Source organism: Notechis scutatus, chromosome 2 (assembly GCF_049901735.1).
Source record: "Notechis scutatus isolate UNSWTSFEM ecotype Mainland chromosome 2, rNotScu1.2, whole genome shotgun sequence".
Classification (NCBI taxonomy): domain Eukaryota; kingdom Metazoa; phylum Chordata; class Lepidosauria; order Squamata; family Elapidae; genus Notechis; species Notechis scutatus.
The window spans coordinates 190,478,559-190,491,019 of record NC_142010.1 but is presented as its reverse complement, the minus strand read 5'-3'; the positions used below and the strand labels follow the sequence as shown (position 1 = coordinate 190,491,019).

The window sequence follows — 12,461 nt, the reverse complement described above, 5'->3', positions numbered from 1 at the left end:
TATGAAGCCTTCAAAAAAAGCCTTATTGTTTCAATAAATGTGTAAGGTACTTTGGACATGACATCACTATAGCCTTGATGATTTGAACATTCCTTTTGATGCTGAATATACTAACGCAGGGGTCTCCAACGTTGGCAACTTTAAGACTTGTGGACTTCAACTCCCAGAATTTTGGGAGTTAAAGTCCACAAAGTTGCCAACGTTGGAGACCCCTGTACTAAAGTACCTATTCCAGGGCTGTCAAACTCCCAGCCTGCGCCCGGTTTAGTGAAGGGGAAAACAAAGTCTCGATACATCATGTGACACGGCCATGAGGATGTGAGTTTGACACCCTGACCAATTCCCTCAAGGAACCACTTTCAGTTTATGAGGAAATCTTCATTTGGTGCCTAGAAGCAAGCCACAAGGCACTGGAGGAAACAGAACTGAAGCTATAAGTAACTAGGATGAATCACAGCAAGATACAATTGTTATTCAGTCAGGAGCTCTTTGGTTCCAGAGTAATTCCAATTTTTGGACAAGACTTCACCACCATATCCCTAAAGAGATGGTTGTACAACTTGGAGGTAGTCTTGGATTTATGATTCTTCCTGATAGATTAGTAGATAGAGGCCATGGCCAACTATCTCAATCAATTCCATTCTTGGATCAGAAGTTACTGACTTTTGCTATTATTTGCTCATCTTTGGGCTAACAAAGACCCATTTGAAGCTACTATACCACAAATGCAGAATGCAGCAGCTATAGCAGAATGGCACTTAAATTGCCGCAAATCAGCTTCTGAGCCCAAATTAAAATGCTGGTCATTACTTTAATAGACCGTTGTGGCTTTAACCAGGAGACGATTCAACGGGGATCATGTAACTTTATCAAATTAGTTAATTTTAAATTTTATGCAATTACAATTAAATCAAATTTAGTTTTCCAAATCCCATTCCCATATTATGTATATTATTCACGTATTATGTTTATTATGTGTTCCCTGATATGCCATTGAAAAGTCCGATGTGGTTATAAATGTAATGCACCTGTGGTTTAACAATTATTAGCCCCGTGCCCACCCCCCCAAATAAAATAGAGATTGTAACCTTCTCTATAACATATAGAATCTGGAAGAGATTTATATTGTATAATCTTTTCATCAAATATATCTGTAGGGAGTTTCACACTCAAAGCATTCCTAAGATAGAAGGGGGAAAGGAACTCAAACAACCCCCAGAAATTCATAAAAAAAATAAATACATCAAGCATATGCTCACCATACAATTCCCATATTTTCAATGAAGATAGCATAAGAAAGCTCATATTCTGCTTGATAGTCCCTTTGGGACTTTTTATTTGAAGGTTAGGTATCTTTGGGGGGGAAATGAAGGGAAGCCAAGTGCTTTATATACCACCTTTCCTATAAGAAGTTAAGGCAAACATAGGAATCCCTCTTTCAGATTTTCCTCAAGATAGGAGAGGAAGGGAGGGAGGAGAGAGAGAGAGAGAAAAAGAGTGCTAGTTAGCTTCCATGCTGCAAAGGGAGGGTCCTTTTGGATGGCAGATTCAGAGTATCCTGATGCTAACATACCATCTCAGGTTGAGCCTGAAATCCTGTGATTAACCAGTGCAATGATTTCCAAAGTGTTGTGTAATCATGGCCATTTAGTTGCTGCATTGTGGGCCTGCTGCAGCTTCTGGGTCACCTCAAAGGCTTCCCATGTAGAGTGTGTTAAGAGTAATCCAAGAGTATGATTAAGATACCAGTTACCATCACCAAAGTATCCCAGTCCATGTAAGGTTGCCCTAGTATCATGGTCCATAAAAGGCCAGGTTTCTTTCTCCAAATGGGTTATATGCATGTGTATTTTGCAGAAGAAACGTAAGAAGGTCTGAAGAATTAGTTTCACAACGGCCCTTCTTTTCGTTCCCTTTTTCTTTCTCAAAGAAGCAAGAGTATAGAGAGGAGATGTATCATTTTCACATTTATGCTCACTTTAGAAGATGGAATAATATGACATATATTAAGATCCCTGTTAAATTCCTTTCTCTGTTAAAATAATAAGCAGTCCTTTCTGTTTTATCTAACAGAGCCTGTGGCACATTTATTTGTGAGGGAAATTAAACAGAATTGGGATTCCTAGCCTCCATTTTTTTTTTTTTCAGGCCTACACATTTTTCTCTTTCTTTACAATCTTTTGAGATTAGCTAACAACACAGCCTGTAAATAAATTACATCTCTCTTGCAGTCAGTTCTGGTGACCAACTTTTGAGAGCTGAGTTTTTACTCGTGATGCATCCTGTCATCTGTAGCTATTCAAATAACCAGACTTAAAGCTACAGAGTACATGTCAAGCAGATTATAAGATACGGACAAAGTTCAAATTAAAAGCAAGTGTTTAAGTAGATTAGCAACACCCGTTCCAATATTAGGCTCTTGATCGTAAAATTTGTGGCGCAGAAGGGACCTTTGAAAGGAAAAAAAAAAAAGATTTATCTATGCCTGGCTAGGGTTTTTGGCTTGTTTTTATTATACTATTTCCTGGCCAAGTTTCTCAATGGTAACAAGGAACGAATATGAAAAAGACTTTACCCTGAGGCATTTTATGAGCAGGCAAGGCTCAAGGAAGTCTTGTCATTGCTGGGCTAGTTTATGTGGTTTCTATTTAAAAAAAAAAACTTGCAAGAAGAGCCAAAATTCATGTGTATTGAAAACATAGTTATAATTATGGGGTGCAGATGGCTAGGCCTTCCTTTGGATACCAGTTTATGATCTACACAAGCCTTAGTGCCTTAAGTTGCTGAACTTTCTGATGTCCTATATTGCTTTGTGAACCTATTTTAGGTATGAATCTTAGTGTGATAAAAATGTACCCCAATTTTCTATCTGCCCAGTTCAATTTGGTGTTTGCGCAGACAGAGTCCCTTCCAATTCTGTTATTCTATGTTCTGTGTTCTAAATACGAGCATAAATGCTACGGAATAGAACCTTTCCTTTGAAAGGCAGCCTTTTTGGTCTCATGCGGGGGACTTGTTTCAGACCACAGTAAGCAATTAATTGGGTTGCATTCTAGATGCTTGTTCTATTTTTCCTGTGCTAAAGCCGTGCTTAACCTTCTAGTCCTCAACTTACAACTACAATTGAGCCCAACATTTCTGTTTTGTTAAACAAGACATTTGTTAAGTGAGGTTTTTGCCTCATTTTACGACCTTTCTTTCCTCGGTTATTAAGTGAATCACTGCAGTTGATAAGTCAGTAAGCCGCTTGTTAAGTGAATCCGGCTTCCTCATTGGCTTTGCCAATACTTAACTTGAGTTTATTCTATTGTGATAATAAATGCATTATTAGGTGGATCCTTTCCCTCTTCTTTCTTTTACTTGTGAGAAGGTCGCAAAAGGGGATCGCATGACTCTGGGACACTGCAACCGTCATAAATATGAACCAGTTGCCAAGGGTCTGAATTTTGATCACGTGTTCAGAGGGATGTTGCAAAGATTGTAACTGTGAAAATTGGTCATTAGTCACTTTTTTTCAGTGCCGTTGTAACTTTGAAAGTAGTCCTCGACTTACACTTCATTTAGTGACTGTTCGCACTTAATGACTCTTGTAGCATCCCCATGGTCACATGATCAAAGTTCAGACACTTGGCAACCGGTTCATATTTATGACGGTTACAGTGTTCCGGGGTCATGCGATCACATTTTGCGACTTTCCGACAAGCAAAGTCAATGGGGAAGCCAGATTCACTTAACAACCATGTTATTAACTTAACAACTGCAGTGGTTCACTTAACAACTGTGGCAAGAATGGTCCTAAAATGGGACAAAATTCATTTAATAACTGTCTCGCTTAGCAACATAAATTTTGGGCTCAATTATGGTCATACAACGAGGACTACCTGTCTACAGATCAAACTTTACCGGAAGGTGTGAATCCCTTGGAGTTGGCACAGTTATAAAATTGAATCTCTAAATGTGCAAAACATCCACTTTGCAAAAGAATAAACTCAATTCTGTATCAGGCAGTTGGTTGGTTGTGCAGGGTCATAATGACTTCTTATTTTCTATCCTAGATGATTTGACACCAACATCATTGTAATGACACGTGCTCATCATTCAATTGTTGCAGTATTAAGAGTGGTATCCATTTTGATAGAAAAATTGGTGTTGTCTGCCCCTGATCCTGAGATAGTAATAGAAAAAAAATAGAGTCTGCCTGAAGCAGGAGCAAGGGGTGTCTACAAAAAATGGATATATACAGTATATATTTTCTTCGAAGTCTGATGCCTGTCTTTTGAAACATCTGCTTTTTCTTGTGAGTTTGGCACCCACGCTCCATCTCCAATGTGGAATAATCATACACCTGTTAATAAGGGCCATGTGGAAATGGCTTCTCTCCAAGGCAATGTTTATGTTCTGAGAAAGGGGTAATAGGGATCGTAATTTTTCAATGACAAATAAATTTCTTGGTGGTAAAGAAGATGGAACAGTGATTCCTATTCAGAATAACAGGTAGATGCAGTGCTGGGTTTTATTTATGCAAGTCATTTATATGGTGCACTTCTTCAACAAGTAATTCGGGGTGACTGACATAGGGTGCAAACCCTAACATCCCCTCTCCAAGTTTATAAAAGAAAAGAAAATGCAATTAAACAATTATCTCAGTGAGTAATCAAAGCACCTCACAGGAACACACCATAATTTATCAGGTTCTACCAGTGTCCCTACCCGAATCTCTGAGAGCAAAGCTGGGTCATCATGCCTTACAAATGGTCAGTAGGGTTGGGGCCATCTGATATAAGGGAGAAGTCTGTTCTAAAGGCCAGGTGCCCCGAGAAGGCATATCTCTTGGGTTCCACTAGATCAGGTGTCTCCAACAAGCTAGGTTGTCTGTGTGAAACAACCCCTTCCCTGCTGCTGCCGTCAGTCTATGGACCCAGAAAGGTTGTGGACTGCTGCATTCGATTTCATTGTTTCGCACTATTGTAAGTGATTTGGCTTATCTTTTTATTGGCTCCTCAAAATTCCTATCCATTGCTTGAAATCAAATTCTGTAGCTTCCTTTTGCTGAAATTTGGTGGCAGAAGTTCAACAAATGTGTTCATTTAAATCACATCCCTCTTATGAGGATGCAGTGCAACACTATCTCTGCAATATTCATCAGATTTCGATAGGGGTGCTAATCCTGTGACAAGTTTAGTTCAGTGAAATTTGTGGCTATATACCTTCATGTGGCTTTTTTAAAAACACACTGATTAAAAATAAATCCCATAACTGCTAAAAAGCACAATGAATATGCTCTGCTGCGTTTTATTATAAACTTAGAGAAGCCATGGAAGTTCAGATTGACTGCTATTAGGTACCACAGATACTTAAAATCCATGCATGTAGTGGAAAAACATGCTCTCATTTTATTAGACCTCTGTTGAGTTATGTATTTTTAAAACAGCCATGAGTCCAGAAGATATGATTAGTGGTACTGACAAATCTGAACTACCAGCTTTAAATCTTCAGCGGGTTTTCGTTTAATTGCTTAGGAGTGTCATCATCTTTCTGAAAAGCCCTTATTTTCAGTATAGTATTTTTTAGTAGCTCGCAATTCAGAAGAAGGATAGGCCTCCTGTCTGACCCTCCTCTCATTTTCTGACCCTATTTTTATAATGTTTGTTCACTGATGTGTATTCCTAGTTAGTTGTAAAAAAAAATTTAAAAAAATTTCCTATATACTTGTAACAAACAGTGGCCCATCACTGGAGGCTTTCAAGAAGAGACTGGATAACCATTTATCAGAAATCGTATATGCTGCATAAGCAAGACGTTGGACTAGATGACCTCCAAGGTCCCGTCCAGCTCTATTACTGTTACTGTTACAAGCACATGCCTGACTCATTTACTCTTCTCTCATGAGCCTCCATGGGAATTTCCTATTTTCATCAGAACAATGAAAGCAGAATCTCATCACTGTCTTGCTCTTTTGTAAATTCATGCCACACCACAATGCACGTACCAAAACGACTTGCTTTGGGGATATCACAACACAGTTTTGCATCCTCCTCCCCCCACCTCAACAGGATGCTGCTGTTCTTTTGTAAGTGTAAGTCAAACTTAAATAAACTGTAAACCCAGAGTTAGTTCCTGCCGGTTAACACTAGCTACAAATCATATTCAGATAGGGGGGAAATTATTTCAAACTGGAAACAAAAACTTCAGACCTTGAAGGAGAAATAGAGAAGAAACATAAGGGTCAGGTGAGTTGCATATTATTGAAATAACAGGCTAAATCAGCCTATTTTACAGCTGCCGCTAGCTAAAGCATCAAAGGAGTGAAGTTTGACACCCCTGCCATGATCCACATAAGGATTTGCTCCTTGGTTCTGACATCAGAGTACAAATACGTGTGACTTCTCATCCCTAGTACAGATGATTAGCACTAGAGAAGTAGGAGACGCCAAAGTTGAAAGAAATCTGTCTAGAATTGCCAAATATCACAGATGCCTCTATGGTGTAGTTTATCTGCTGCTTCTCTCACACATGCTGAATTAAACAGCATAGGGAACAAAGGGGAGCGCCAGACGGAATGGGAGAAGTCACAGCTGCATTCTTGTTTTGCAGCTGTGGATTTTTTAAAGAAACAGGCACAGTCTCTGCAATTGCAGTCTGACAGCCTTAGATCTCACGTACTGTAGTAAATTTAAAGCTTTGATATTTTTTTTAAAAAATATATACTTTCCAGGACTAAAATACTTCATTTAAGAAAGTACCTTTAAGCATTTCTAGTTTCCTAAATGTTAGGAAACATGGGAATGATGCTTCATATTGCTCAGATTCTTATTCTGGTTACTTTGATACGAACCTAAAAGAAATGAATTATGGCAGGGGTGTCAAACTTGCGGGCCAGATGCGTCACGCATTGGCCACGCCCATGCCTGGTTTAGCGAAGGAAAAAAAGTTGCGATACATCACATGATGACACTATGATGATGCGAGTTTGACACCCCTGTACTACGGGGTGTTATAAGATACATGTCTGTATCCTTATGTTGTGTCTATAACTATATTTTAACAAATCCTAAGTCAGGTTGTATAGCTAAGGAAAATTTGAACAGATTCAGTTTAAGCTAGATCAAATTAAACTTCAAGGGCTTATTAAAAGAATATTTCAGTGTTAATATGATCTTCTGAAATGCATGTCATTACTTTAAGCTTTGCAAAGCCTGTGTAAAAATACTTTAAGCCTGAATAGTTAATCAGAGACTGAGATGGCATACTCATTTGGATCCTTCTTCTTTGACTCATCTGCTTTATGGATCAGACACTATTCTGTTTTTGAGTGGAGCATTCAAGGACACCCAAAAATTTGAGGAAGAGATTTTGCCCTTAATTCCTGTTGGGGGAAAAAAAAACTAAAAATAGAATTCAGATTCCTTGACTTCCTTTTGGTTTTATATATGATCTTGTTCCTCTGCCTGAATACTCTCCGGAAACAGTTTGCAATACCCAGAATGAGGTAGCCCCCAAATGATACGATGGAATATGATGTTGTAAGGCAGCAGCAAATATAAAAGTTACATAGACAGCTGCAATTTAAACGTGCTTTTTCATGGCCTAATTACCTAGGTAGTAGTGCAGGGGTGTCAAAGTCACATCGTCACGGCGGCATCATGTGACATATCAAGATTTTTTTCCCCTTTGCTAAACTGGGTGTGGCCGTGGCCAGAGTGTGACACATCAGGCTGGGAGTTTGACAGCCCTGTAGTAGTGTTGTAGGACACTATCAGTCATTATTACAGCTGTTACTTAAAGTTGTATCTGCAATGGGGGTTTTTTTATTTTGCTCCTATTCAATATAATAAAAGCATTAGCATGTCTCTTGCGCTCGTTGGTTTAACGCACGGTTAGATCGGATACCTTCATTTTTCTCAGCAAAATGCTAGGTAAGATAGTAAATCCAAAGATGAACTTTCATTGAGATTTAATCATGTTACTATTTCATAATAATAAACATGTTAACTATAAAAATATTGACAGGAGTTTGAAAGACACCCCCCCCCCCCAAAAAAAAAAAACACCATTTCAGCAACTTTTAAATACTGCACACCGTGTTTTTTTTTTTTTTTGCCTTGTAAGCAGTGCTCCTGATTTCAGATGGAACTCTACCAAGCAAATTCATTTTGCTCTCCCTTCTCTTGCGAACATGCTTTATGGCCCTTTGGAGACAATGTGATGAAGAAAATTGGCGGGAATTAAGCTCAGAAATGGGTCCAACTGTCAGGAGGTGCTCAATTTGAACTGCACATCTTTCTCTTTTGTCAGATTGTTGGCTGTGATCGTCAGCTGGGAAGCCCCGTGAAGGAAGATAACTGTGGGGTCTGTGATGGCGATGGTTCCACCTGCCGGCTCGTCCGAGGCCAATATAAATCTCAGCTCTTGGCAAATAAATGTAAGATGTTGACTTGACTTTTACCTCAGTGGGAATACGACTGTGCTCCAAACCATAATATGTAAAAGAAAGGAAAAAAATGGAGTGTAAGGCCCTTAAATTTTTAGTAACAACCAAAGCTATCCTAAAAAATGTTTTCTTGAACTTTCCTGGCCTCAACCTGGGAAATCAAACGCAGTTAATTTCTGAACATTCCATCTTCTCCCAAGAAAAGGATTGGATCCTTCTGTTTTGGGAGCTGTTAAATAGGTTTGCCAGATGTCACAAAGAACATAGCTATTTTTCTTTACATATCGGAGGACAGCTCTACAGATGAGACTAGTCCTGCAGCGTAATAGGAAAAAGCTGCACCTGCTGAATAATTTTTGCCTGATCTCTTGTCTGTTAGACGTATGCAACCCGTGTTGTGTTTGGAATCGTGCCAAGTGTAGTGGACAACGGGGCATGCTCAGTGCAGTCGTCAGTGCCTTGAAAAATAACGAGACCAAATGTACACGCCATGAAAGCATGCAAAGACTTTGCAAATACAACCTACTGCATTTTATGAGGCTGCAGGAAGGGTAACACAGGCAAACTATGTAGAATGGCTTGAACTGCTTGGACAAAGAGCAGCTTTAAAAATAGAATAAGTAAACCAATAATTCTTTTTTAGATACTTTCCTTGAATATAAAGCTTTTTAAAATGCAGAAGTGATTACTAATTATGGTAATAGCTGTGGTACAAACAGATATCAGGCCCTTTTCCATAACTTCTCTCTTCTTTATTTTCCTTTTTGTTGTTGTTGTCACTGTTTATGTTTCCTGCTTGCATTTAGATATTTTCAGCGTCTTACTGCTCCCGGTTTTTAGTTCTATTCTTGCTGCTTCTCCATGCCTTGATTCTCAGGTTTTTATCATTTCTCAAATGCAACATAGGGATTTTATTCGCCATGACATTGGAAAACTGGAGAACAATCCATTTTGTTGGTACCAGTAGGAAAGAAAAACGATAACATGAATGCCATGTTGTCGTTGTGATATTCAATTTTGCATCAGATATCCCAGTACTATTCACGCCAATTCCATATTTGCATCGGTTGTACGTTACGTTGATGTCATGATTCATATGCCTTCATTTGGAGACAATAAAAAGCATCTCTGATATCCTTCAACCTCACTTTGCTTTCTGGAAGGAAATTCATGGGAAGAAGACATGATTTGATCCTTTTGATCAACCAGCAAATGGACTGGTGCAGTTCTTTGCCCCCCTCCCCCGCCCATGAGTAATTTGCATGTGTCTGGAGATTAACCCCACTTGAACTACTGTTTAAGCAAGAACGTCTCAAAATGAATCTCAATCTAGACTTAGTGAAGTATAAATGCTAAGGCACACTCATTGCTTCAATTGCTTTGTCTTAAAAAATTACTTCCCTCTGTTTTCCTCTTGTTTGTCACCCATTTTTTTCCGTGAGTCCGTCTGCTTTTTCTTTCAGTTTGCAAACCTCAAGACAAACCTCATCTCCTTTTTTTTTTAATTCTCTGGGGACAGCCTTTCTTGGAGAAGCAGAATAATACATGAATAGGAAACTATTGATTGAACACTACTACGTTGATCGTGCAGAAATGGCTGAGCAGCAGGAGGAAGGATGCCAGAAACTTGCAAGAAACACACCTCAGCCACAAAAAAAGCAAAGGATATAGTGCTTCCACTTTGTGCAGTTTGAACTTTGGATGTTCTTACATTCATTTGAAGCCCTGATGATTTTAAATCAAAGAAAACCAGAAAGTTTCAGGGTTGTAGATGGGAATTCCCCACTTTTAGAGATTCTAGGTGAACAAGTATACCTAAATGGATCTCAGTAAGACCGGAGGGAGGGAAGGAGGGAGGGAGAAAGAGAGAGAGAGAGATTGGCCTAGTCAAGAGTAATTTAGATTTTCCCCTAAGAACCTTTCCTAATGAGCCATTCATACATTATCCAGATGCTATTAAGTAAAGTAAATAATGAATTTGAATTGTAGAACTATTGAACGTCTGTATCTTCACTGCTACCTCATACTGACATTTTGCACCAAGAAAGTTCTGATTACTTCAGTGATTGTTGGGATTTATATTAACCAAGCCATATTAACCAAGTCAACAAATAATTTTAGGTGTGATTTCTGCTAAATTTCTGACCAATTCATGGCTCTTTTCAGTGGTGGAATTCAAATTTTTTTACTACCGGCTCTGTGGGCATGGCTTATTTGGTAGGTGTGGCTTGGTGGTCATGTGACTGGGTTGACATGCATGGTGGTCATGTGACTGGGTGGGCGTGGCCAACTCAATGTCACTCACATCAAGGGGTGCTTCACCTGGCCCCTCCCCTCCCAGCCATTCCTTGTCACCCAGCCTCAACTTATCGTTCTGTAAAAATGATGTTCACCTTTTCTGACTTTATTATCTGCATACTATAGATGTACTTTCATGGACCACTGAAAGGAGAAAATGGCTCACATGCTTTACTCAAGAGCGTGATAGGCAACAGGCTTTTAAGGGGCTGCCACAAAGAAAGGGGGGGGTATTTTCCAAAGCACCAGGAGGCAAACAAGAAGCAATGGATGGAAACTGAACAAAGAGAGAAGCAACCTAAAACTAAAGAGAAACTTTCTGACAGTGAGAACAATTAACCACTGGATCTGCTTGTCCCCAGAAGTTCTGGGTGATCAATCACTGGAAATTTTTAAAAGACTGGACAGCCATTTCTCTGAAATGGTATAGGATTCCCCCAAAAGTCCCTTCTAAGTGTTATTCTGACACCTTTCCCAGGACCTCTACTCAGAGTTTGACATCCTCAGTTTTCCTGCCCAAGCAGGGGCTTGGACTAGAAGACCTCCAAACTCCCTTTGAACTCTGTTAAACACACATGTATTTATGCTCTGGACTATAGACATTGAATGCATGTAAACTCTGAAAAATATGTGGTAGCCCTGGGAAAAAGAAAGGCTGTAGAATCACTATAGGTGTAGGGACAGTGTAAAATATTAACACATGATAAATAATGGAACAATTAAAAATAATAGCACAGAGTTTTCTCTCTCTCTCTCTCTCTCCTTTCCTATTTCTTTTTCTTTCTTTGTCTCTTTCTGTCTTTCCCTTCCTTTCTTTCTCTCTCTCTCTCTCTCTCTCACACACTACACTCTCTCTCTCTCCCTGTTTCTTTTTCTTTCTTTCTTTCTCTTCCTCTTTCTTTCTCTCCCTTCCTCTTTCCTTCTTTCTTTCTTTCTTTCTTTCTTTCTTTCTTTCTTTCTTTCTTTCTTTCTTTCTTTCTTTCTTTCTTTCTTTCTTCTCTCTCTCTCTCACACACACACACACCCGTCAGCCTTCATTCCCTCTCACTCCAGGCACCTTACTCACAAGGAAAAGTGAATCCAGCATTAGAGAAGTTCTACAGGTAAATGGACTTGCATTTGAAGCTCCTGCAAACTTCCCCATGGCTACATTTTCCCCCACCCTTCCTCCAGCATTCTTTCCCTCTTCTCCAGGCACTTTACTCACAAGGGGAAGTGAATCCAGCATTGGAGAAGTTCTGCAGGTAAATGGACTTGCATTTGAAGCTCCTGCAAACTTCCCCATGGCTGCATTTTCCCCCACCCTTCCTCCAGCATTCTTTCCCTCTTCTCCAGGCACTTTACTCACAAGGGAAAGCAATACTTCTAGTGTCCATGAAGAATCAGCCTTGGAACAGTTTTGCAGGTTAACGGACCGCTGCTCCGCCCACAGTCATGTGTTTTCAAGTGGCTGCTTGAAAATGCATGGCTAGGGCGGGGGAGCAGTCCTCCTTTAAACTGGGGCAGCGAGCATCGGGTGGGTGGGGCAAGCGAGTGAGCAGAAACTGGGCGACTGGGTTGGGGGCGTGGCCAGCTAGATGTTGCTACCGGTTTGGCGACCCACGCCAAATTCTTGCTACCGGTTCGCCCAAGTAGGTGCGAACCGGCTGAATAGCACCGCTGGCTCTTCTTGATTCTTGTCTTCAGATTCCTTCCTCCTCTGTTGCATCTCAGCCTGCTAGTAATAACGGAA

At 39.9% G+C, this 12,461-nt stretch overlaps 1 protein-coding gene across 1 annotated transcript in view; it reads left to right on the top strand.

The window, feature by feature from the left end:
* Nucleotides 1-12,461, top strand: part of ADAMTSL1 (ADAMTS like 1) — a 252,080-nt gene that overhangs the window by 90,025 nt on the left and 149,594 nt on the right. The window contains exon 5 of the mRNA XM_087957646.1: nucleotides 8,296-8,422. Within this exon, the coding sequence (XP_087813772.1) occupies nucleotides 8,296-8,422 (127 nt within the window). The remainder of the gene's footprint in view (nucleotides 1-8,295; nucleotides 8,423-12,461) is intronic.